The 27,194-nt window shown below is 41.0% G+C and overlaps 1 protein-coding gene across 2 annotated transcripts in view; it reads left to right on the top strand.

Moving 5' to 3' along the window:
* The window catches only part of stox2a (storkhead box 2a), a 28,698-nt gene extending 11,286 nt beyond the window's left edge, over window positions 1-17,412 (top strand). The window contains exons 1-4 of one of the 2 annotated variants that reach the window (XM_022205774.2): window positions 4,157-5,688; window positions 7,139-7,291; window positions 11,065-13,603; window positions 16,567-17,412. In XM_022205774.2, the coding sequence (XP_022061466.2) occupies window positions 5,508-5,688; window positions 7,139-7,291; window positions 11,065-13,603; window positions 16,567-16,768 (3,075 nt within the window). In that variant the 5' untranslated portion in view covers window positions 4,157-5,507 and the 3' untranslated portion in view covers window positions 16,769-17,412. Of the gene's footprint in view, window positions 1-4,156; window positions 5,689-7,138; window positions 7,292-11,064; window positions 13,604-16,566 lie in introns of those variants that run through there. The other variant, XM_022205773.2, reaches the window with a different exon arrangement.
* Window positions 17,413-27,194: the final 9,782 nt, after the last annotated feature.

Below are 27,194 nucleotides of genomic sequence, written 5' to 3'. Positions count from 1 at the left end.
ATATATATGTAAAATAAAATTTAAAGAAGACCTCTCAGTATAAATCAGTGCAGTGCTTGTATTATATTTGTATAAAATAAAGCTCATATACAGTTACAGCTCACATATACATGTGAATGAATTGAGGAAAATGGAACTATTAGACGAATTTGGTATTTGTCTCCTTTAAATTTCCTGTTTCTAATCATTCTCCTCCTTTTTGAAATATATCTCCTCGTAAATTTTAGGAGTCAAATATGAGAATCATATCAGACAAAATTGAAGCTAAAATGAGAAACACAATTTTGTCTCCCAAGCTATAGAAGAGCAAACTTTGAGCAGTAAAATTTTCCTCTGGGACATTTTAACTGTTCTGAGGACAGCAGGATGTTGCTACACTAGTATTCTCAGGTAATGGAAACACAGTGCAGTTTTAATATCTGCTTTGTGTTGTAATGTCATATTTAAATCAGTACTCTGCTTAAATGGTTGGGTTTTTATGTGGCACACATTCAACAAGAGCAAGTTTGAAATCATTTATTTAATTTCTTTATTCAGTGGACAGAGCTAGCTAATGTTTTGGGTTAATGTGAGCCATGTTTCAAGCAGAAAAACATAGGAACTGTAATATATCTCAATAATATATGGCTAAGACTTCAGTTTGTTTGGATTGCACAGTGTTGTCGCAAGTCGTAGATTTTCCTCCAGGCCTTTTTAGCATGTTAAACCAAGATGATGAATTTAGAAACAAGAAAAGCACTCAGAGAGGGCTGTACTCCACCAAGGCTGCTCAGTCATTGTATGATTTCCAGCAGATGAAATCTTTTAAAAATTCATGGTCCACAGCGGTCAGTTTATTGTAGGATCACAATCATATGATCATCAGCAGGCAGCTGACGTAGTGTTCACTTGTTGTCATGGTTACAGTGACACCGTGCCACTAACTTCCAATGATACAGAAATCTTTAACAAATCTATGGATCCAGACTATAAGCCACATCACTGTCAAAATCTAATCAGTTGGTCCTTGTGTCATTTCTGACCTTCCCTGAAAGTTTCATCTAAATCCGTTGGTCTGTTTTTGAGTAATGTTTCTAATAGACAGACAAACCAACACCGATTGCCCCATAATTCTGCTGCGTGTAATTATTGTATGTGCTTAGCATGTTAGAACTGCTACTGTGGAGATGCTAGTATGCTAATGTTACATTAGATCCAGTGATGTAGTGGTCCCTGGAGAAGTGGGTATACTCTTAATTTTCACCTTTTTTTTTTAAATTAGTCCAGAAAAACGCCCTGTTTTAGAAACAGTGACATAGAAGACTACTCTGTTCAATTTATTCAGTCATTTCTACTTGCCCACTATTATAAAATTATCATGACTTGATTAGGAGCAGTTTGTAGTTATTACTGGTCACACAAGCAAACTGGATTAATGTAACATGCATTTAGCATGAGGCAAACATGGTGTTTCAGTTACTTTTGAACTTTTATTTAAATAAAATACTTCAAATATGAAGTTGACAGTGCATCCTTGTTCATATTTCATCATGAATAAAACTTCAATATTGTTTTAGGTCGAATCTTAAACTACCTGTCCCCATTCTTGTGTTTTTACTTACTTTAAAATCAACTACCAGCCTAGAGGTTTTCCCACATTATCCCAATGTAGCTAGCTTCAGAGTTATGTTAGAATAACGTTAGCCTTTCAAAACGTTAGTCAGACTCGGCCCGACACTCGGTTTAACCCGTTGCGCTTCAGTTGCGCTTCAGTGTCCCGCCCGCGGTACACTTTGAGATCTGCATAAGCAATTTGCTAAATGTCTGAAACTGCAAACGCGATTATACAAACACTACACGCCGATGGAAAGCTTAGATTCTCATGAATCCGCCGGTATAAACCACTTTCAGATGTGATTACCACAGCGGGTAATATAAACACATTTGTCCGACAAAAAACGAATATCCATCCATCCGTTCTCTATACACGGCTTCAACGTACACAGCGCGACTCACATTTCCGGGTTCATTATTACACACAGATGAAAATATTCCACAAAAAACAGCCATAATCCAACCTTGGACATCGAGACGAAACAATCCAGTAAACTATTTTGTCCAAAACATGTCTTGAAGACGGTATATGATCCACGAATAGGTCGTTTTCGAGGAAATGCACCTCGCGATGCGTGTCCAATATTCCCTGTATTTCTCGTCATATTTTTATTTACAAATAGAATATTAGCGATTTTTTTTTTTTTTTTTTTTGTACTGAAAATGGCTGGAATTGACTGCAGCTTTAACCACTGGTGACAAAATATCCTCTCCTTGAAATGTGCAGTCATGTTGCCAGTAGTTTAAAACAATGATTCATTTGGAAACCACCTTAAAACTTACCTGAGAATTATATCGTCCATGAAAGTAGGTTCGCTCGATACGTACCACTCACTTGAAAGGTGTTTATTCTGACTTTTTCGCATTTCCGCGCATCTTTCAAGCAGACCTGTCAATCAACTGGAGTGCCACAGAGGTGTTAGCAAAATATTCCTCTGTATGACCCGCCCTACTCTGCCTCTGATTGGCTCATCCCTAAAGTTAACCAATCGAATCAGTGAAGGTAGCATGTACCAGCCAATTACAGGCAGAGGAGGGTTGTTCATGGCTTCATCATCCTTAAGGAAAAGAGGGCTACCTGGCACACAGATATTACTGAATGATGCGCACCAGGGAGCATTAGAAGTGGGTATACGCAATGCTAACTGAAAAATAAGTGGGTATACGCCGTATACCGCCGTATACCCTGGACTACACCACTGATTAGATCTAAGTACATTGGCCTATGTGAACAAGTGCAGCCTCACAGAGCAGCTGGCATGGCTGCAGACTCCTGTTTTCTTCATGAATCAAACAATTTTGCTTTTAAGATGTCATATAATAATATAAAAATACTGTAATTCCCAATGTGATGTCATGTAATTGCAAATTTTATGCAACCAAGAGTCCAAAATCCATATATTTTGTTTATGTGACATTAAAATCCAAGTGAATGCTGATGGGTAACAGCTTCATTGATTATCACAGATGCTGTTTTCTGATTATTTTTGGGATAATCGGGATTTTGTTTCCAGTATAATTCTCTAACATTTACACCAATATGGTCCAGGAGTGACCTCGTACGAATCCTAAAAACCAAATCACTGTAGTGTAGATTTTATTCCACGATCATGAACTGAAGCTTTGTTTTTTCTCTCCGGGTCAGTGTTTTTTACGTCTCATAGTGGCAAGTTTCATGTGCCAAAGTGTGTATTAATTTTTCAGCAGCGGCTCAGGAGCCTCTCCCGTCCACAGAACAGACAATCGGTCCTCATCTATCCGCTCTCTGTCTGCTTTCTATTTTGAGCAACTGGCTCTTTAAGGGAACAGCACTTCGGAGGCAACAGCTATGAGCTCATCGGCTTGCGTCGTCATGGCAACAAAGGCTGTTGCAGCACTACTGAGAAATAAAATGGCTGGCACGGTGTGTCGCTCTCCCTCCTCCTCCTCCTCCTTCTCCTCACCCCTCCGTCCCTCCCCTCTCCTGCTTTCTTTTTGGTATCAGTGAACTGGAGCAGATTGGTTGTGACACCGTCCTGCCCTCCTCACTTTGCTGCTCCTCGCTCCGTCCCTCCGACCGTCCATTCACACTCCACACATGTGAGTCAGCAGGAGGAGCTGCAGGCACTCTGGACGTGGTTGAGGTGATGCTTTGGAGGGTTTATTTATTTATTTAGGATTATTGCTATCATCAATTCTGTACTTTGAATCAACCGGTGGTGATCACAAAAATCCTTAAATAAAAACCCAAAAAAGTCCCATTGGTTGGTTGGTTGGTGGCTTCACAGGAAGGATGATGGTTTTAGGGGCATCCTTCAAGAGCACATAGGGAGGAGGGTGAGGATGGAGATTAAGCCTTTTCCTGGACATCATCTGAGTATATATATATGATTTTTTTCTAGTGTGTGTTTTGAGCTGTTGATATTTGCTCTCCTTTCTGCCTTATGCATGTCCGTCCTCCCTCCCTCCCTCATCCTCCCCTCAGCCTCAATCACCCAGACACAGACGCATGCATGCTCACGCAGAATCGCGCGCAGCAGGCGGATGCGCGCATACACACTCTCTCCCTCACACACACACCTACACACACACACACACACACATACTCACACACCCTTCCTGGAGGTGCTGGGAGCAGCTGCAGCATTAGCGTTGAAAGAGATTTGCCGTTGACTGGAGTTTGCGTCCCCCCTCCCTCCTCCCACCCTCTCTCTCTCTCTCTCTCTCTCTCTCTCTCTCTCTCTCTCTCTCGCTCGCTCGCTCCCTCCTCTCTCTCGCTCTCCCCCTCCCTTCCTCCCTCCCTCCCCCCGTTAATGAATGGATGCTACGGCGACGAGCGCAGGAGCTGGTTCCGTTGGATTGCGGGAAACGGTGGAAATCTACTCTTGAATTGATTGATCTTATTTATCCTCTTTCTATGCTCTCCATTTTTTCCGCCACCCCACCCTCCGCCGGCGTGCTGTTGTCGAAAGGACGATGGGGTCTTCTCGTGCCTGATCGGATAAAGATGGAGGTGAACGTGGCGTCTCCGGTGCTCGGCATACTACGGAGGTTTCACAGCCCGCTGGGCTGAATGGAGCGCTTATTTCTGGCTTCCTTTTTACTCCTTGTGTTTTTTCTCTGAGCGGCCTCTTTTGTTTTACGGTGAGCGGCCGAGCACTCCCGTGGTGAATTGAGCTATTGTCGAGGACTGGGCCTCTTCAAGCTTTTTGCATCTTTTGACCATCCATCTCTCTCCTCCCTCTCCTCCCTCCATCCATCCATCCCTCTCCATCCATCCATCCTTCCCCTCCCTGCCTCCATTCGACACCTTCTACCCTCCCTCCCAAAAAAGGAACGAGAGCACCGCTGAAACCTCTCCCCACCGTCCCTCCTCGCTTTCCAATGCCCCATTTCCCTCATCTCTACCCCTGCCCCCCACCACCACCACCACCTCCTCCCCCCTCCGGCTCCCTCCTCCCACATCAGAGTGGCTACGTAATGTGCCTCCCTACGCATGCAAATGGGGATGCTACAAATGGTGGCTGATGTCGATGAAAGGGTGATGCCTCGCGCAGTCACCTGCACCTCCGCCGCTCCAGATCAGCCGTGGAGAGCCCAGCCGCCGGTGACAGCCGCCCACAGCGCCGACACGTTTGTCGTTTGTAGCTCGGATGTAAATGAGACGCGTGAATGTGCGTGAAGGTGCACACTGGTTCGTGCCATGTCTGGTGTGTGATCGCTCTAGCGGGACGTTCTCACTGATGCGGGGGAGGCACTGAGCCTGAGGTTGGTCGACCTCCCCCTTCCTTCCTTTCCCCCCTTCCCCTCCCCTCCTCCTCCCTTCCTCCCCCTTCTCCCCTACTTTTTTTTTTTTTTTAATCCCAGAAGCCCCCCGGGAGGTGTGTGTGAAGGCCACCTGGTTTAAAAAAAAAAAAAGAAAAAAGGGGGTCACGATGAAGAAGAACCGCAGCGGGAATCTGCGGCGGGCCTGGCCCAGCTCGGAGCTCGCCGAGCGGCCGCTGGAGCACAATCTGTCCCGTAGCGAGAAAGACATCCGTGTGCAGAAGCAGCAGCATCTTCCTCCTCCTCCTCCTCCTCATTTCTCTCCGTCCCCGCCAAGTTATCGTGCGCCAGGTGAGTGTGACACGCCCACCACCCGAAGCTCCGCCCTCATTACGCACGGCTGCTCAGAGTCAGGAAACACACGTTTGGATTCAGAGGGGCCTGTGTTTTTTGGGGGGGGTTGTTATGTAGCAGCAGGCGTTTCCCCCCTTTTCCTCACCTTTCCATGTGTCAAATGAAGCAAATCGAAAACAGTGAGGAACATTTCGCATCATTTAAATCTTTCTCTTATATTAGACCTACTTTTTTTAGAAATTCATCCCAAACTGTGTGGTTTTCCTACTTAATATTGCCTGACCCATATTCCCAAAACTAATGGCAAAGCATTACAAGAATGTGTTTACTGATCAGTGTTGTACTATTTTAATGCTTTCTTGGTTGTGTAGCATTTGTATGTTGCATGTGACACATTTGTATTCTTGTGTTTGCTGGGGCCTTCTCCTGTCATGAAATAATGTCCTCCAAGTCCTTTATATTCCAACTCTTTGTCCTCTTTCTTGCTTTCTAGCAGTACAACCTACAGCCTCACATTCTTTGGAGATTTGTACTCTCTGGAAGAATGTAACGCACTATTCAAGCAAACGGCAAGATTATTTTCTTTTGTGCCAATTCACAAGCAGATCCGGCTTTTCTCCCTGCTACTAGAATCCAAGTACAGCTGGCGGTGTGGCCACATAAAGCTTCAGGGGCTGTGATGCTAAGCAGAGATAACGTCATCGTGTTGCTTAACTGACCATTCAGCTGAGAGTGCTGAGGAGGCAGAGCCCTGCGCACGTCTCAGCTCAGGCGAGCAGCAAACGATAAGAGAACTTTGCAAACAGTGATCGATGACGCTGAACCTGCCGTTTGCCAGGTAGAGGTGTTGATGCTTCGGTTTGTGCGCTGGTGTCGCGTGATTCTCCATCGATCACCAGATTTAGGTCAGAGGACGAGGTCACCGCTGCACAGATGCTGCAGCGGTGGATTCAGCGTGATGCTTTACAACCTTTCAGCAGGACAGATGTTTGCTCTCAGAGGGGCTTGAAGCCAGGCCGTCTGGTTGTGGGATGATCTCACTACTCACTACTGCTGCTGCTGACAGCAAAGCCAGCTTAAGGGAGCCAAGAATTTCAGAGTGCTAGCTCTCAGTGTGCTACTAAAGTCAGTTATGCTTAGTGAAATCTCAAATGTGCTGATTTTTTTTTTTCCGCGACCGCAGGATTGCGCGAGCGTTTGTGACAAAACAGGAACGAGGCGAGCATGCTGCATAGACTCAGGTGATGTCGTACTCCAGTTGCTGCAGCAGCTTTGCTAACCTACGAGAAACAGGAGGAGCGAGAGGCTGAGGAGGGGTGGAGTCCTTCCAGGCAGCGTGCACAGTGCTGCTGTTTGACCATTACATCATAGCTTCACACGCTGCGCCTGCTGTTCATTCATGATCTAACACTTGTGCCTCTTCCTCCTCCTCCTCTTCCTCCTGCAGGTGACGTGTCTCCGATCAGTATGTCACCCATCAGCCAGTCACAGTTCATCCCGCTGGGGGAGATCTTGTGCTTGGCCATCTCTGCTATGAACTCTGCCCACAAGCCTGTCAACCAGGAGGCACTGGTGGAGCACCTCACTGCCAGCTTCCCAGGTAAACCCGCCTCCTAACATGGCACTAAAGCATGTAGAAATGTTTATCAAAGCTTGAGATGCATTTATCTGTCATATCTTAGTTTGTTCTAAAGCTGCTCGGTGTCTGTCTCCAGTTTTCGACTTACTAAATCCATGAAAACATTCACACACTTCAAAGTTTTTAATACTTTCTCAAATACAGAGGTCAAGGGCAAAATAATAACCTGTGTAGCATTTACACATCTACTCATCTCTCAACTAACCTGTTAGATAATGTCTGTAAGAGTGTGATTATTATCTCTTTTTTTTTTTTTTTTTGTTTGGAGCAATAATTGACTGTGAAATAATAGCAGATTGTTTTTCCTCAGCTTTAAATAATACAGTGTTTGTAAGAAGTAAAATTAATATATGTATAGTGCATAGAGACACAAATAACAATTTTAACGGTTGCAAACATCCTAGCTATTGCTACTTCTCCAATAAAACATGAAGCAGGTTTAAAAATTGTGGATCAGTTGTGAACTATATAGGGATTATCTGACAGACAATTAAGGAGAAATATCATCTATCCAACATTCCTGGACTTTATAATAGATAAAACATTAGAATTTTTCAAAAATGATGGTTTCAGATACGGCAGCCTGATACTTTTCTTTGTCTTGTGCCATTGAGGGTTGAAAATATTTGGATTTTTGAGTGTTAGTCAGACAAAACGATTGATTTGATGATCGCTTTGAGCTCCGTGAAATTCTGGTGGACGATCTTTTATATCAGGGTTGTCAAACTCTTTCTAGTTACACGGCCCAGTTTGATTTCAAGTGCACCAGACCAGAAAAATCAGAGCATAATGACCTATAAATAACCACAACTCCAAATGTTTCCCTTTGTTTTAGTACAAAAAAAATACGGTCAGTACTTCTAATAACTACTATTATGAAAAACCTGACATTTCTTCAGATAAATAATAAAATTTCAACAATATTATGCCTCAGTTTATCATTTAGGTATTAAAACTTACTGATCACAGAGTATCTACAAAGGCAAAACATTTAGTCGCAGGAACTGAACGATATAGTATTTTAAAGATCTAGATTTATGTCTGTGTAGTAATCCTGACCACCTGAATTGACTCACCTAACAAACTAAAGTGGGAACTGTTTTAGAAAAAGATGAAGTCACCTCTGTAATTTTTACATTTGCAAAGTCATCAATGTGTTTGACACCTCTGTTCTGTATTTTCTGATGTGTAAAGACAAAATGATTCATCAACTTCTGCTCTAAACCAGCCACTTTCAAGCAGTGCTGGAGAAATAAGCCTCAAATGTCCTTTACTTTTGATTTTTGCGGCACTGTTTTTTAGTTATGACTCTGCATTGTGGACAATTTGTTCTTATAACTTTAACCAAATTTTGTAATTTATCAGAAACAACCAGACCACCAGTAACTGTTAAATCTCATTACAGGGACATAATGTAGGACGGATGATGATAAATCACATTTTTTTTTGCTGCAGTTATTTTAGAATCTTTATCCCTTGAGAAGATGTAGGTCCTGTTAAGACCTTTTAAGAGAATCTGTCTCATATTTTTGGGCAAAGGAATCTGATTTGATCATTTTTACTGATTTCAAATTCAACAAGATGATCACCCATTTGAAAATATGCAGTGTTGATGTATACAGCCATTAAATTCTGTATTATTTTCAAACAGTATTGGTGAAACAAGCCTACTGTGTATTAAACACAATGCTCTTAACAGGTTTAATCACTGTGTTGGTCATATTTGATGGGAAGCTTGTCCTTCACATTCAGCTTCTGCACGGTGCCCTGCTGGAGACGAGTTGAACTTATAGGTTGCATCATTTCTGTGTTAAAAACTGACACAAGGATGATGTAACGTCAGGCAATGCGAGGTTTAGACAAAGGTTATGAGTGGTGTTGCTTAAAATGGACCACATTTAGCGGTGGTTTGGTGTTTATGAAGTCTTTCAGGCTACTCATTGTGCTTCACGTCCTAATTCAATATTCTCGCAAGTCATCTTGGGATGTGGAGTGATCAGTTTATTTAGCATTGTTTATTTGAACATGCTGATCTGATCTTAGAGCATGTTGTGACATCAGTGTTCTTTAAAATCCATAAGGATCTGTTTGAGCTGAGGAAGAAATAATAAAGATGTGGAAATTCAAATACACAGCCGCTAATGCGCTGAACTTTGGGCTGCCTCAGTTTAAATGATCTGAAGTTTATTTTACACTGAAGACCCTAAGATCTTTAGAAGGTACTAAACACTTACATTTCTGAAAAATGTGTATAAAACGACATTTTAGAATATTTAAAATGTATCTTGAAATCCGTAGAAATGTAGCATCTTTAGCTTGAATATTTAACTTGGTAGGCGTCATGTGGCTTCGATGAACTGTTGCAATAAAAAGCTAAATTAATAGTTAATGACGTATTTGATGCTGTCATATATTCACAATTTTGTTTATTTTAAAATAATGTGATTGGCAAATTGGGTAGATTAAACAGTGATTCATTGCAGTTGGTTCATGCACTGATGTTTAAAAATTTCTTTGTCACGTTTTCATTAAATTCCAGCAATTTCTTACATCATCCTCAGTTTCTTTAACTGTAACTATGTTACCATTCAAAAGTTTGGGGTCAGCCAGACAATTTGATGTTGTCCATGAAAACTCACACTTTTATTCATGTGCTAACATATTAGCGCAAGGGTTTTCTAATCATCAATGAGCCTTTTAACACCATTAGCTAACACAATGTAGCATTAGAACACAGGAGTGATGGTTGCTGGAAATGTTCCTCTGTACCCCTATGGAGATATTCTATTAAAAATCAGCCGTTTCCAGCTAGAATAGTCATTTACCACATTAACAATGTCTCGGCTGGATTTCTGATTAATGTTGACTTCACTGAAAAAATGTTTTTCTTTCAAAAACAAGGACATTTCTAAGTGACCCCAAACTTTTGAACAGTAGTGTATATGTCACATTTTGTTGTGCTTCTAATTGGTGATATATCTGTGTACATTTTAACTGTAAAAAACTGATGTACTGTGATGTTGGTAGGTTATCGATTTTGGCTGATAAAGGCTTGAAAATGAAATAACAGCATTAGCCTTATATAAACATTGATGGGTAGATATTGTCTATTTTTAAAGGTTTTTTTTCCACAATGTTGTTCCAGAATAGTACAAACTTTAATGTTTTATACATTAACACTGCAAATTTTCAAATGGGTGATTATTTTGTTGAAGTACAGAAACAATTTGGAAACAGAAGAAGGATCAGATCAGACATTTTTGTTTAGTTGCTAAGCCCAGTCAAAATTTGAAAATAAAAAGCATTGTATTTTACATCTGGACACCACAATAAGACAAGGCATAATAATATGTTAATTCCACTACAGGAAAATTTGATATTCTCTCCATTCAAGTAGGAAAAAAATATTGGTGTAAATCGGTATTGGCATCAGCAATCAGTCAAAATGAAGTGGATGATATCGGTATATTGGGTGTTGACAAAAATCCGGTATCGTTCATTACTAATTCAAGAAATGTGTATTAATACACTCAAAATGTAATAATAAGTGAAACCATGTACTTAATACTTCCAAAGAAATCTCTCTTCTAGTTGTTGGAACTTTTGATTATTTTTTACTGTATTGAAATTATCCCAAGGCTTTAGCCAGATTGACCTTGAATTGTTCTATATAATCCACGTTTTTAAATGAAATACATTAAAATTGTGCTTAAACTTTAATCTGTTTCTTGCAGGCGTGCCTACACCCAGCTCAGAGGTTCTGCGACATACCTTGAACATGCTGGTGCGAGAGAGGAAGATCTACCCAACTCCAGAGGGCTACTTCATTGTCACTCCCCAGACCTACTTTATCACTCCTTCCCTCATCAGGACAAACAACAAGTGGTATCACCTGGATGATCGGCTGCCAGAGCGCCAGCAGCAGCAGCAGCAGCAGCAGCAGCAGCAGCAGCAGCAACAACCTCAGCATTGTACTTCACCTCAGTCTGCCAACGTCCCATCATCAACACCCGGTTGCCTGAGAGAAAGGCCTCCTCGCAAGAATCACAGTGACTCATACAATTCCTATCGCGAAGACCCGTCCAGACTTCACGCCCCTGCGCACCAAAGTAAGTCACCGAAGGAGCACAGGGGAGATTCCTATCAAAGCAAGCCACCCAAGGATCACAATGGTGGAGATCCTCCACCAAGCACGTCAGCCAAGGAGCACCGAGGAGAGCCGCCATCATACCCCTACCCCCCGGCTCCCACCACCCCTCCTGCCCAGCAACCGCCGCCCCAAGAGCCAGCCGATAAGAGCAAAAGCATCACTTCTTTCCCTTATAAAACTGACACTCTGACCAAAAAGAAAGAAGGAAGTGGTGGTGGCGGAAGTAGCGAGAAGCAATCCAAAAGGTTTGGACTCCGGCTGTTCAGGCTGAGTTTCAAGAAGGACAAAATGAGGCAGCTGGCCACCTTCTCAGCTCAGTTCCCCCCAGAGGAGTGGCCTCTTCGTGACGAGGACGTGCCAACAACGCCCATTCCCCGTGAGGTGGAGATGGAGATAATTCGCAGAATCAACCCCGACCTAACAGTGGAGAATGTTGCGAGACACACGGCTGTGATGAAGAGGCTGGAGGAAGAGCGTACGCAGAAGAACAAGGCCGGGTCTTCAGCCCAGCACAGCGCTCGCAGCAGAAGGGGCAGAGGCCACCGGAGGGCCCCACATGGTAAGTCCCGCTCTCACAGCAAACCCCGGACCTCCAGGGGAGATCCGTCTGAGGGTTCAAACTGGGATCTAGTGTTCATGGAAAGGGATTACCGCTTCTTTAGTCACTCATTAGTTCGCTCGCCTCGGGAGGCCATGTACACGTTGGAGCGCAGACGCAGTGGAGGCGCAACATACCTGGTCCACAGCAACCCCAACATTACTGAATCGTACTGCCCTGTTACCCCTGAGTGGGACGTGTCTGGGGAGCTAGCAAAGAGACGGACGGAGATGCCCTTCCCCGAACCCTCACGTGGAACATGCCAGTCTAGAGTGCAAAGAAGTCACAGTCACAATCAGGACAGGAAGTCGCGTCACGAGAGGTCAGATCAAGCTAAGGAACGATCTCGGTCCATGGACAACTCTCTCAAAGGCCCCTCACTGGGCGCACCAGAAGACTTTGAACCCAGACTGGAGGAGCGTAGTCATTACTACACTGATGATGGCACCCTGCGGGCCACGCAGAAGTCCTCCCACTACTCAAGGATCATGTTCTCTGCTGCTAAGTTCCACTCTGATTTTAATGTGCCTGATTTGGGGAAAGGGAGTTTGGACGAGTCAAGGATCCGGAGTACGATGGAGAGGAACAAAAGCAGAGACAGCTTGCCAACGTACAATGAGCTAATGGGACTGTCTCCTAAGCCCTCAACAGATGAGTACTTCCAGTGCAATACGTCAAATGAAACAATCCTAACTGCCCCTTCGCCTCAGGCAAAATCAGAATATGACACATTAACCTCATCAGGGGGACTCCGAAAGGGCTCTCCGGCTGACCGCCAAACGCCTCACCTCACCTCTCCTCACACGATGGAGTACAAAGAGGACTTGTCGGCAGCAAAGGGACAGAACGGCTCAGCGCGACTGACGCCAAGCCAGACGCCGGAGCCGGCGCAAAATGCCCGTTTGACGCCACACCAACACAATGTAGATCCTGGAGGGGGAGGAGGCGGTATAGTGATCAAGAGGAAAGAGATCTTCAGCAAGGACACTTTGTTCAAACCTCCACACAATGCCTTGTCCACTGGCTACGTGGACAGCAGCTACACCAAGTCCGGCACATTGCGGAAAGCCTCACATGCCAAATCAACAGAGGCCCTAGACAATCCTGAGCCCCAGCAGCCTTCCAATTCAGCCACTCCCTCAGCGTCACCTGCAGTTTTACAGGGCTGCTTAGAGCCAACAGTCCCCTCCGCCTCCTTTGACTATTATAATGTATCAGACGATGAGGAAGAGGAGGAGGCAGAGGAGGACTCGCACAAAGAGTTGGCAACAGCAGAGGACAGCAAAGACCATGGGGAAGGGGGTGGTAACAGTGGAGGCGGTGGTGGTAGTGGGGAGGGAACCATGCAGTGGCTCCTGGAACGGGAGAAGGACCACGATCTGCAGCGGAAACTGGAGACCAATCTGACCTTACTCAGCCCCAAGGAGACTGAGAACAGCAGCAGCCAGAAGTCGGCCCACTCTGCCCGTTTGGACAGCATGGACAGCAGCAGTGTCACGGTGGACAGTGGATTCAACTCCCCCAGGTATGTGTGAAGGCAGTGGTGTAGTCTAGTTTTTTCTCGTGGGTATACTTCGGCCTCATAAACCAAAGCCAGGTCAGGTTCTCATATATGTGCGCATGCACTCACACATGCTCAGGCACACACACACACACACACACACACACACACACACACACACACACACACACACACACACACACACACACACACACACACACACACACACACACACACAGCAGCAGCAGCAGCTCCTTTATTTCAAACTACCAATTAGATACTTATAGACATTATAGCGTCAGCAGCTCCTCCTCCTGCTATCAGGTAGAGCTGATGTTTCCTCTTCATCATGTGCAGAGTTTTGTTCATTTATTTTAGTGCAGAAAAGTTTTATTGAAATATTAAACAAAAGTAAGAATGCCTGTTTTTGTAACAAAACAAATGCACAAAATTAGTCAATTATGAGGCTTCTCATAAAAACACTGAATGAAAAGAGTTTGTCAAAACACAAATGATTCATATTTGCCAGGTTAGGCTAAAATATGAGGCTATAAACAATAATAAATTAGGAGCTGTTTGGGAGCCGAAAGAAGCGGCTTTTCTTTGGAAGCAGTGCCAAAAGCTCTCTGAAAAGAGCCGAACTTCCATCACTACTGTCCTCCTCTCTGTCCCTCATCTCTCAACTGGTTTTTGAAGGCACAGCTGCGATACAATGCAGTGACGTCATTGGCTGAGTAGCGTCACGTGGGATGCCTGAACTCGTACATAATTGGTCTGTGCGTCTCTGAGCTGAGAGACCAATGATAAACACTGGAAAGCTGCACCGGTAAAATAGAAGCGACCTGTCAAATTTACACCCGTATAGATGGCGTCTGGGTCCGGATCCGGACCACGGTCCGCCTTTTAGTGAAGCCTGTTCTCAGCCAGACACCTTCCCCTGTCCCATACAACTTCACCGCTTCCTGACACAGAAGATGAATTTATGAACGGGAAAGTGAACGTTATGTCAAAAAACTTACTGATATATATGTTTGCGCATTTTTAAGTGGTTATATGAAAATTCGGGACCTTTTCTAGTGAGCATACGGCAAATACCTGCGTGTTTGCACCCCTGGGTATACGTATCTTTGCGAATTTTTAAGTGGTTATACGGAAATTCGGGACCTTTTCTAGTGAGTATACAGCGTATACCTGCGTATCACGTAGACTACACCACTGTGTGAAAGTAAACCACATATTACAGCAAACTGCAACTATTGCTGTGGTTTGGATACTAAGTGGAGCACCTAAGAAGACCTCCATATTTGGGTTGCTATGAAACCAGGAATAGATATGTGTGGTTCTTGTATAAAGTCAAAGTTTGGTGATTTGACCCGTCTTGCACCTCCAAGCTTAGTGTCACGGTGCTATGTGTGAAGGATCCAAGACCAAAAATCCAATCTTTACTTTTATTTTGTTTTTGATGATTTAATTTTTAGCTTTTTATATACATACTTCGTGGAACTGGTGATGCTACCAAAGCAAAATGACTGATCCATTTGTCACAAAGGTGAAGAGACTCTGCAGTTCACGTTTCCAATCCAGTCATCCTTTGCTGGTGAAGGTCCTGTTTCCCGCTTTGAAAAAAGTCCAGTATTACCGTAGTTCTTAAAGGCGAAATCTGCATCACTTAAATCCTGGACACACCCAAGTTTATAAATATAAAAATCAAAGTCTGCCTATGCTCACAATTTGATTTACAGATTGTGCTACCAAAATAACCTGCACTTACATGAATCCTGTTGATTGGTCTCACTTGAATGATAAGAGAAGCAGTAATTCACACACAGTGGATCACGCTGCATTTGACACACGAGTGTCATTATCTTTTTTTTTTTTTACTTTTTTTTTAATTTAAAGCAATAATTGACTTCTGGAAGTGACTAGTAATGCTGTGAAATAATAGACTGTTTTGTCTCAGCTTTAAATATCGTTTGCGAACATCTGTTTATCTAACTTGATATTTCTACTTCTCCAAGAAAATGTGAACACAATTTCCTATTTGTGGATCAGTTGTGAACTAGTTATGAATTTACAGACAATTAGCAGAAAATTCCAGCATTATAAGCTTTCCACAAAGTGGTGTTCGCTCCTAAATCTCCCATAATGCAGTGCAGAAGCAGCTGTCAGCAGATCCTCCTACATGCTAGTAGGCCTTGTCTTTCAAGCTCTTGCTATTTTTTCATTACAGCCCCAGAAAATAACTCCAAAGTATGTTTGCAGGCTTCACAGAGCTTCATTCAGAGCCACAGAAGTCATGATACAGATGTTGACACTGGTTGACTTTAATGTGGGACATTTATGGAATGTTCCTTAAATGTAAAATTTTAAAATGCTGCATGTGTTCGCTCCTCAGAAATGAAATTCTGCTCTAGAAATAAAGAAAGATTGGAAAAATAAACTATTAGCAGTCGTAGAACACATTGATGTGTTACATGTGTGTGTGGACTTTGAACTTGGCTTCAGTTTCTTTCTTCAGTTTTATGACCCCGTTTTCATGCATTTTTTTCAGGGTGAATGACGAAAAATTCTGAAATGAAGCAATCCTTTTTGGGGGGTTTTTCATTCTCAGTAACTTTAATTTTTCTGCACAATAGAATTTTAGTGGGATTCATCACTATTCCTACAGAAAAGGAACTTTCTACTAGATGCTTTGAAGGGTTTGGAAGCAGAATGGTTTAACCCACTTTCTGTAGTTTTTGAGAAAAATGGGTTCAATTTTTTTTGTGTTTTCCAGAATGGTCTAACATTCGAAGCATCACTGTAACGCTACATTTGGATTGTGAGTTAGACCACTTTGCCACTAAAATCTAGCCCATGGAATATTACAGAAATTATATAAAAGTGAGTTTGGATTATTTGTGGCTTAGACCACTCTGCTTCTAACCCCCTCATTTACTTTGTGCTGTACTTTGAAAACCTGATGTTGTTTTGTGTGTTCCCTGCAGGACACGTGAAAGCCTTGCATCCAACACATCCAGCATTGTGGAAAGCAATAGACGGCAAAATCCAGCGCTGAGCCCCGGCCACATTGGCTCCAGTGGTATCGGACTGCCATTCAGCTTTCGCGCCATCCCAGAGCCCCCCACCACACAGCCTGAGAAACTCCAGAAGTCATCGAACTGTCTGGCCTCCATCACCAGCGTCTGACAGGCAGCACAGACTGAGACGGTGAAGGTGGTGGAGGCGAGAAGGAAGTGGGGGGGTTTTCACCATTTTCACCCTCACTTTCCTCTACCGATACACATGAGCACTCACACACGTACATCTTCAGACTCCTGAGAATCCATTTACTGGGACTGTTATAAAAACAGGCATGGCTTCAAGAGACTGTTCCCACAGCTTCAAGAACTTAACTGCAAAAAAGAGAAGAAAAACTACAGAATATCCAGACCACTGTAGGTGAAGAAACCTACCTGAAGTACTTTGATTTTGGTGACATGGACTCTAGTTTGGCTTCTATCAAGATTCTTGATTATTGGTATTGGAAAGTAGTAGACTATAGGATTCAAGTTACATTTGGAAATATCAAAAAACTTTTTTATATTGCTTAACAATACATGTCCAATTAAATGTTCTCTTTCCTGAAATAGCGTCAAGTTCTTCAGGACGATTTAATGTATCAGCACAATGTCAAGATAATAAAAGTTGATCCTGAGAACAACGAATGAAAGATATAAAAACATAAATCAGCTCAGATTTGTGTACCGCAATGCAAATGATGTATGTATACTCAATACTTTTGATATCCTAATTATTATAATGGTGGTATTAAAGATGCTATGTGACCAAAATGTTTGGATAAAATGAGCCGTACATCAACACCTGCATGGGCATCATTATGGTGAACTTCACGTCTCGACTCTTAAAACCAGTGGAGACATGGTGCATTTTGGGAACTGGAGGCAGAATTAGTGGATTGTAGCAATTTTGAGTTTTTGAAAGAAGTTAAAATATTCAGTTTTTAAAAATTTTATTGGTAATACAAATTTATTTACCTGATTTGTAAATTCTAGGGTGGGAGTCACATTTGAAATATGTTTCCATCAAAATGGAATCACGAACGTTATAAAACATAATCAGTTTCACTACAGGGTCCATCTGTTGTCTGATCCGGAGCTTTTGATCGTTTCACGTGATCGTCCTCAGTAGATGATGAATTCATTCATCTATGTTTTGTTAGCTTCCGTTTCTGAGAAAGGCTAAATATTAGCTTTCAGTCTTATGACAGGTATTTGCTGAAATCAGAGGAAGTTAAATGCAAACAATCGTGAGGTTCTTGAATTATCATAAGAGATGCTGATGCCAAAAGTTTTACTTTAAATTTCTCATCTCAACTCCTCAAAACAGTGGAGACATGGTGCATTTTGGGAACTGTAGGCAGAATAAGTGGCCTGTAGCAATTTTGGGTGTTTAAACAAAGTTCAGATGTTCCGTTTTCTGTTTTATTGGTAATAGTTTCCTCTGAAATTCCTAGATTTATTTACCTGATTAGTCAATTCTAGGGTTGGAATCACAGGTGAAACCAGTGCTATGATTCTACCACGATGAGGCACACCTCAACACCCGTATGGACGTTATGAAACATAACAATTTCACTATGGAATTCATCTGTTGTTTGATCCAAAGCTTTTGATCGTTTCACAAGATCGTCGCCAGCAGATGATAAATTCGTCCATCTATGTTTTGTTAGCTTGTTCTGTCAGGAAAGCTGAATATTAGCTTTTAGTCTTATAACAGGTATTAGCTGAAATCAGAGGAAGTTAAATGCAAACAATTTTGACGTTCTTGAATTATCATAGGCGATGCTGATGTCAAAAGTTTTGGTGTATATTTCTGTTTATATCCTGAATTTCACATCTCAACTCCTCAAAACAGTAAAGGCATGGTGCATTTTGGGAACTGTACACAGAATAAGTGGCCTGTATCAATTTTGAGGTGTTTAAACAAAGTTTAGATGTTCAATTTTCTGTTTTTTTGGTAATAGCTTCCTCTGAAGTTCTCAGATTTATTTACCTGATTAGTCAATTCTAGGGTTGGAATCACAGATGAAACCAATAATATGATTCTGTCATGATGAGCCACACCCCAACACCCACATGGACATTATGAAACATGACAATTTCACTACTGTCGTCTGAACCGGAGCTTTTGATCATTTCACACGATCATGTTCAGCAGATGATGAATTTGTTCATCTATGTTTCGTTAGCATCTATTCCAAGGGGAAATTTGAGAATGAACTTTCAGTCTAATCAGAGGTGTTCATTTAAATCAGAGAAATTTAATTGTGAGCTGTCATAAGGTTCCTCAAGTCTTAAATGTAGTGCTGATGTCAGAAGTTTGAGTTTCATCCTCTTTTCATCCTGAATTTCACACCTCAACTCTTCAAAACAGTAGAGACGTGGTGCAGTTTGGGGACTGTAGGCACAATTAGTCAATTCTAGGGTAAGAATAACATTTGAAACCACAATATAGTTCTATCATGATGAACCACACCTCAACACCTGCATGGACATTATGAAACATCATGATTTCACTGCTGTTGTCTGATCTGGAGCTTTTGATCGTTTCACACGATTGTCCTTAGCAGATGATGAATTTGTTCATCTACGTTTTAACTTCTGTTTCAGGGGAAAGATAAATGTTAACTTTCCGTCTTTTCATAGGTGTTCGTTTAAATCAGAGGAATTTAATTGTGAGCAATCGTAAGGTTCGTCAGGTCTCGAAGGTGGTGCTGATGTCAAAGTTTGGGTTTATGTTTCATCCTGAATTTCACATCTCAGTTCTTCAAAACAGTGCAGACACGGTGCATTTTGGAAACTTGTATTGTGTGTTTCATGGATTTATTTACCTGATTCGTCAATTCTAAGCCGTGAATCGTAGATGAAACCACAAAATGATTCTACCTCGATATGCTGTTAGCAATGGAGTCACAATACAGCAATTCTGCATACACTGCAAGACAATCACTTAGCCGAGGAAGTAAAATACCCTTTAAAAAAGGCAAAAAAAAAAAGCAGAAATTATGTATTTATTCACTGCGTTGTGTTGTCACTGTGTGTGCTTATTATCATTTTTATTTAATTTTAACAAAGTGTTAGCTCTCTGGTTTGCTTTGGTTGGTAAATTTCACTCTACTTTCAAGTCCCACCACATGGAGACATGAAGTAGTGACTCTGGTCAGTGATGGGAATCCTGTTGGAGCGGCTGCACGTTTTATAAAAGTATCAACATTTGGTACCAGTGTAGAGATAAAGTGTCATACAGCTTGGGAATAATTACTAGATCGTCTGTGTTTTCCTCCTAAAGCCATAATGGATGTTGTTTTACTGATTCCAAGCCAGTTAGCAAAAATTCAGTGTTCCTCTTCATTCAATTCCAAGACGGCTGTCTTCTTGTTAGCTCATGCTTCTCTTCTTTTAGACTTTATTGCAGGCCCGGGGTGGCTAATCGGGAGGACCAGGACAATTCCCGGTGGGCCGGTCTGATGTTTGGGCTGTGAGGGCCGGTGTTCAGTCATGGCTCTGGGTTGATCATTATGCTGCTAACGCTGTTCCTGGGCCTCCTCCACTGGCGGCTCTTTATTTATTTTTTTCGCAGATGCACCGTGACGTAACACATTCGTGCACAGGGTCAGAGGTGTTTGAAAGATGAAAACAGGAAGAGCAATGGTGGTGTGGAGAAGGCAAGAATTAAAAACAGGAAAGCTCTGGAAACAGACGCAGACGAATGTGCAGAAATTGGAAACTTCTTCACTAAAGCTCGCGGTTTGAAACGACAAATGAGGACGAGGAAATGGATACGGACTTTGTTGAACTTTGCAAACCACCGTTCAAGTTAATTATTAAGTCAATTAATTGTGTGTCATTGTGGCGTAAAACATAATGCTATATATTTTAAATAATAGTATGATGCAACCACATAACTGGGAGAGTTTGTCCTGGAGCCCCTCCGAGTCAGAAGAAACATCCAGAACCAAGCAGCAGCCATGAGCCACAAGTCCAGAGTGGGAGGTAAGATTGTTCATTGAGTGAATATTAATAGAGTGAATATAATGAAGAGTCTGGTGTAGACCTGCTCTATATGAGAAGTGCCCTGAGATGCGAGATGATTCAGCTCTACATTCATGAAACTGACCTGACGGCTTTGTAAAAAAGTGGAGATTTGTGCTGAGAATTTTGACCATTTTAAAAATGTGGTTTTGTGTCAGAGGCAGAGCCAGTAGTGATGAGGGGATTACTGCTGTTAGTATGGAAGGAACAGGTGAGCTGTTGGAACAGAGTGAACAAACAAGCATTAGTTCCAATACTTTCTATGCCCATACCATAGTAGTGAGATAGTAAATACACAAAGCCCACAATTGAAAGGGAAAAGGATGAGATAAAAACATTTACTTTCATTACTGATGTCAAGTTTTAATAAAGTTCATGCTACTTTTATAAAATGATGAAAGTGAATAAATTGTATTTCAGTGATCTGTGTTTGATTTCTGTCTTTTCTCCTGTCATCCAGATGTTCAGAGGGAGCTGATGCCACATCTGGTCCAGCCAATGGAAGGTCTTGAAGTTCTCTTACTGGCCTTGACTGAAGATGGTCCTCTGACTGGATTTAAGGTTCAGATGCTCAGTAACAAGCTCCACCAATGAGCCAACAGGGAAGCTTTAGGTCTATTAAATGTTGCTGTGAAGCATGAAGACTAAACTCTCCATAAGTATCCAGAATAAGTTGGACTTCTACATGAGAGCTTTAGTTATTCTTCATCTACTTCCTGAAAAGTTTGGTCAATAAAAAAGACAAAACTAATATTTTCAGCTGAACTAAAGACAGACTTTTTGATTTTTCTGCTCACATGTTGTGTTGTTGTAAACTTACTCTTTCAACCCCCTGGAAACCAGCGTTTGTCCTGTTTTTGTGTCGCACCTTGGCGACCCTAGACAGCAGGTCGTAATGTTTTTTGAGCAACACACCATACTATGACGTTTTTACAGTGATGGTTCTACTATGAAACCAGTTTGACATGTTCAGGCATTATATGTGTGGAAACTCAGAGATTTCTAGTGATGTTACGCTCGAGCCAGTTTGCTCGACACAGTGCCGAGCTTTTGAAGCGAAAGTGTTGCGAGACGGTGTTTCGATCCCTGCTTCAGCACGCCCACAATCACGTGACTATCGAGAACGAGGCCTCGTTACGTCACATCGCGTGTCGCAGTGCTTCGCGCGAACTTTGAAGGGGTTGGACATTTCAATCTCACCAGGTCTTAAAAGGCATAGGGGTCTGATTCACTCCTCAAATTGTGGGTTTTTGAGAGGAGGAGATCACGCTAGTGCATTTGCCATTTGTAATTTTGAGAGCAGTTAGGGAGAGTATGCATTTAGTTAGAATTTGGTTTCGATATATCTAGTTGCATTTCATACATTAAACAACACACAGATACATATGCATAGATTCACTCATACACAACACACATTCATTCATAGAAACACACTACACATATATGCACACAAACATACATATATAACGTTTTAAAACATTTATTGCAAGTACAAAGCAATGTGAGACAAGCTGTCCTGAGGCTTTTTCATTTTTTTCCACTTGGATGCAGTTCTGACACAGGACCAGCAGATGTCACTCTTCTGGTTGTGTCAAATGCTTCGAAGGAATGTGTCATTCTTGAAGCAGATGTGTCAAAGTGGTTCATTGCTTCATGAAGCTTCGATTTCACCATCACTAGAGATTTCAGGTATCAGAAGGTGGTTTTCAACTTTCTTTGTTAACTTTCTGCTTCAACTTTAAACTAAATTTACCTCACTAAACCAGCCCTCTGGACTTCCAGTAAGCTGTGTTCCTATTGGCTGTCCAGGTGGCTGCTTGGTGTTATCAGGAACACCTGAGCAGCTCACTGTCTTCCTGCTTTATATCTGCAGTCAAACATTTCCTCTGCTTCTCTTCACTGAACTGGGTTTGGCTCCATTGCTTTAGTTTGTTCTTTAGGCGTTGGCTTGCAGCTTCCAGCAGTAAAATCCTCTTTAATGTGTTTCTTGGTGTGTTTTAGGGCTTTGTACTGGATAGTTGTCTTGGTAACTGTGGTTCTTTAGCCACAGTTATCACATGGTGCTGATGTGTGCAGTGATTAGTGGATTTGGTGCAGCTGAGTTGTGTCTTTATCTTGGCTGTAATGAGTCTTTAGAGGTTTTTGGTCAGACACATTCTGTATTCTTGTTTGTGAACCAACGTTGGTTGTCCAGAAAGTAAGAGTTCCTGTTCTGATTCTGTTTAAAGAGCTTCTCTGGTAGGCTGCAGGATACTTTAGCGTTTGGGTTGTGCTAGTTTGTTTTTTGGATGGTTTCATTTGGACAACTATCTTGAGGCCCCTCCATGTGGTTTAGTGAGGTTTTCTGTCACCGTTCTACAAAGCAACCTGCAGCAGAAGAGACTTTGAGAGTTTTTAGGAAGTTCTGGAGACCAGACTTTAGAGCAACAGAAACATTTGTCAGTTTGAGCAGGAGAAGGTGAGCTTCAGAGTAGAAATGAGAAGGAAGCCTTCTTGACCCGTGTGGTGAGGTCCTGTACCAAGAGTTTGAGCAGGTTGTGAAGAGTCTGTAGTTATTTGGTCTGAAAGCACAAGAAGAGTTGACTCATTAAAGGAGAAAACACGAGATATTGTTGGTTCTTCTGTCGCTCTGCAGTTTCCTTACACTGAATATCAAGTTTCTATTTTAAATGTACCATGTGAGCCCAAGAAGACTTCAATAAACTCCCTCCATCCCCTGGAAACAGTTTTTTTTTTTTTTTTTAAAGAGTGTTAAATTTTTTTCAGTATGTTTTTGAGTTTTAATCCTAGTTTTAGCATAGTTTTTTTTCTGTTTGCTTTTGTAGTTTTGTCATCTGTGGGAATGGTGCTATACAAATGAAGTTGAATTGATAAACTGAATATTGATGATTGTGACAACAAAAGTATTTTCATTGTGATTTAAGGGTTTGTTTCATTTTTAAGGTTGGGGTTAAAATCTTGACAGAAAAAAGATTAGAGGTAAGCTACATTAAAAAAAAGAGCAATTAATACAATAAAACTGTTAAAATCAAATATTAAATACAATTAAATTATGTTAAACAGACAAAATATTTAATTGGATAATTAAACTAAGGATACAATTTAATTATGAAATTAAACAAAAAATTAGACTAAAATATTAAACAATAAAGATGAAATATTTCAGATACTTAAACATTTAAAAAATACAATTAAACAAGAAGAATATTAAACATTGAAAAAAACATTTAATTAAATAAAACCTTTCAAAAGAAAAAAATTTAATTAAAAATATTTAATTAGAAAATTAAACCTTAAAGAGGATAAAACTTTAAATAGGAATTAAACAAATACAATGAAGCATTTAAAAAGAAAATTAAATGTTAAAAGGTGGTAAAACATTTAAAAAGAAAAAACTTAAAGATTTAATCAAAAAATTAAACAGGAAATTTTTCAAACAATTGAACATTAAAAATACAAAACATTTCAAAATCAAATCAGACATTAGAAAATAATAAAAGGTGAGAAAAGAGCAAAACTAAACATTTAAGAAGAATCAAACTAAAGACAAAACATTTGAAAAGACACCAGTTAGACTTTATAAGATCAAATTAAACAAGAGACAAACGATCAACAAGAGCAAAAACAGATACAAGTCTTAAAGCGTTTTCTAGTCTAAAATGAAAACATCAAGTTGTTTCTTCAAACATTTCCTCTTTCTATGTTGTTGGTTTTATTGTGGACAGATTTCCTAAGAGCTCATTTCAGAAAACTGCTTTCCAGATAAAGTCTACTAGTAGTTGAAGGCATCAATCAAACTAATGTTACCTTCTGATCTCCACAAACTTTACTGTTCAGTGAAGAGAATCAAAGTTTCTTCAGGATTTCTAAAGAACCCACAGGTGAAGGTCTGAGAAGAACTCAGATGGATGGTCTAAAAATGAAATCAAGACTTACGGTCACAAATTTTTAAGGCTTCTGTTAACCAGAAAGTTCAAACTAACAGCCATCTACTCAGGAACTTCTTAAATTTCAGTCCTCAGACTGTCTAAAGGTTCAAACTAACAGTAGACTACTCAGGAACTTAGAAGATATCAGTCCTTGGACTGTCTCAAAGTTCAAACTAACAGCCATCTACTCGGGAACTTCTTAAATTTCAGCCCTCAGACTGTGTTAAAGCTCAGGTCCTGAGGACTCGGGAGGTCTCAAGGATTTGGAAAGTCTTGCAACTGAGAGTTCAACCCTCCAGCACAAAGGCTGAAGTCCAACCCCCTGAGAAAAACGGTCGAGTCAAACTCAAGTTAAAAAAAACAACTCAAAAATGGCAAAAATAGATGATAAATGCACAAAAAAAGAAGCATTAGTGTCTGTGCAAGTGGCAGAGGGGGTAAGAAGAGAGACTACCAACTGGAAGACAGCAGGTTCAAGACCCACCACTGGCATTTTTCTTTGTCAGGATTTTCAAAAAATTAAAGAAGGCTCAGATCTTGAACCAGCAACCCATAGCTCTATAGGCAAACCCTTAACTCACTGAGCTACAGACCAGATAAAAACACATAATTTCGTCGTCCCTTTGTCATCGTAATTTCCAAGTGACCACATGGGTGGAGCCAAGGCAGAGTCTGGGTGAAGTCAGGGCGGAGAGTAGGATGGCTCCATACAGAAAGATCCCAGGCCCACCCCAGGAATCTTCTTGCTGCAAGGCGAAAGTGCTAACCACTTGGTCGGTAAGTGTTTATTTTCTTATCTGTGCCACTTTTAATGCACTTTATATGCAGCTGCAGTGTCAGATATGTAACCAGGTGGTAAACAGAGACATTTAAATGAACTGAAATCCACTGAAATCCCTGTTTGTGGCACTTCTGCTGATTTTCGGTTTGGACAGCAGGGGGGCATATTGTGATTGTTTTACTCACGGTAGTTAATGGATGGATGGACACTTACCGACCAATCAGAGTCCTTTCAGTGTCTGCTGGTAGAATCAGAAGAAGGTAGAAAACTGGTTAAAACAAGCCAACAGGCAGAAAAACTGTTTGTGGAAGAGGTTCTGCTGCACCGCTGATAAATAAACCAACAGTTATTATATCAGAATTAATCTAAACGAGGAGAGCAGAGTCAATTATTCCAGACCAGACTGTCAATCAATTAGCCCGGCCCCCTGGCTTCGCAAAACTTTAACGCTCTATAAAAAAAATCAGTATTGATTTATTTATAAAATCGGCCACCTGATCTCTCATTTTGACTATGAAAACTAACGAAAAAATTATATACAGTCTATGCATCTTACTCTGTTTGGCTCGGCACTTGCTGATGACCACTTTCGGTCTCAGGAAATGAAAAAAAACGGACCTTTTGTTTGTTTCTGTCTCTGACTGATTTTATTTTCTTGTTACTGTCAATATAAAATGAAAATCAAAGCATTTTTATAATTTCATTAGAAAGTCATGTTAAACTGTGAATAACAAACTTACTAATGACAACAGTGCAAAAATTATCCTGTATTCATGAGGATTGTCTGTGAATACTAATTTGCTTGATATTTGAAATTGCAAAAAAGGACATTGTGATGTTGTAAAGAACAGTGTTGGGGATTAGCCCTTTAACTGATGTTCTTATATTTGTGAAATTTAAGTTGTGATGGAACTGTTTCCTTACAGAGAAAAAAGAGATGATAGTGTTATTAGAAAGTGCAACACCTTTTATTTTACTTTTTTTATTTTTTAAATTTAATATTTTTATTTCTTTTTTCATTTTTAAGGTTTGGATATCCTTGAACACTTATTTGAACAGAATATAGATTCTGACATTGTTGTAAAGAATAATGTTGGAGATGTGCACTCATGTTGGAATAAATTCTCATTGTGAAGCAACCCTTACTTGCACTGAATTGGAAATATTTTAGAAAAACACACTGAATAACAAGACAAGGCTAGAATTACATGATTTTAATAGTAACAGGTCGTGATCTAAAGTGGGCCGGTCTGAGGCATGAAAGTCCAGGGCTGCAAATGAGTCCCACTCCAGCCCTGCTTTATTGAGTGATGATTTAGTTTGGATTATCTGTGGACTTCAAAGAATAATCTTGCATTTTCAAAATGTGGTGCATGTATGAAATTATTATGACTTAATTGTCATCACTCTGATTACATTCTAATAAGATTATTCGTGTTGAAGATCTGAAAAGAAAACGAATTGATCTAATAATTATTTCCAAAGCTACCAGAGGATGTTATGATATATTGCCAGACTGAAATTCTGTCCCACTCCTAATCAGTTCATATCAAATTCAACAACTGAGGTAATATATTGTAAAGTTTATTACTTTGTAGCATCACTGTTTGCTTTGGGGAAGCTGCAATGTGTTTTTTTTTTTAGTTGCTCACATTCTGCTCACATTCTCATGCTTAGTAAAGAGAATAATCAGAGAATAAATCAGCCATATTTAGTGTTAGTTATGGGGTTAAAGAGTGGACTGTGTGACCTCAGCTGCTACAATGACTCATTAGTTATAGATGTTTGATGCTTTTTGTTTTTCAGTCAGT

This window comes from Acanthochromis polyacanthus, chromosome 3 (assembly GCF_021347895.1).
Source record: "Acanthochromis polyacanthus isolate Apoly-LR-REF ecotype Palm Island chromosome 3, KAUST_Apoly_ChrSc, whole genome shotgun sequence".
Lineage (NCBI taxonomy): Eukaryota > Metazoa > Chordata > Actinopteri > Pomacentridae > Acanthochromis > Acanthochromis polyacanthus.
This window is presented reverse-complemented; position numbering and strand designations above follow the sequence as displayed.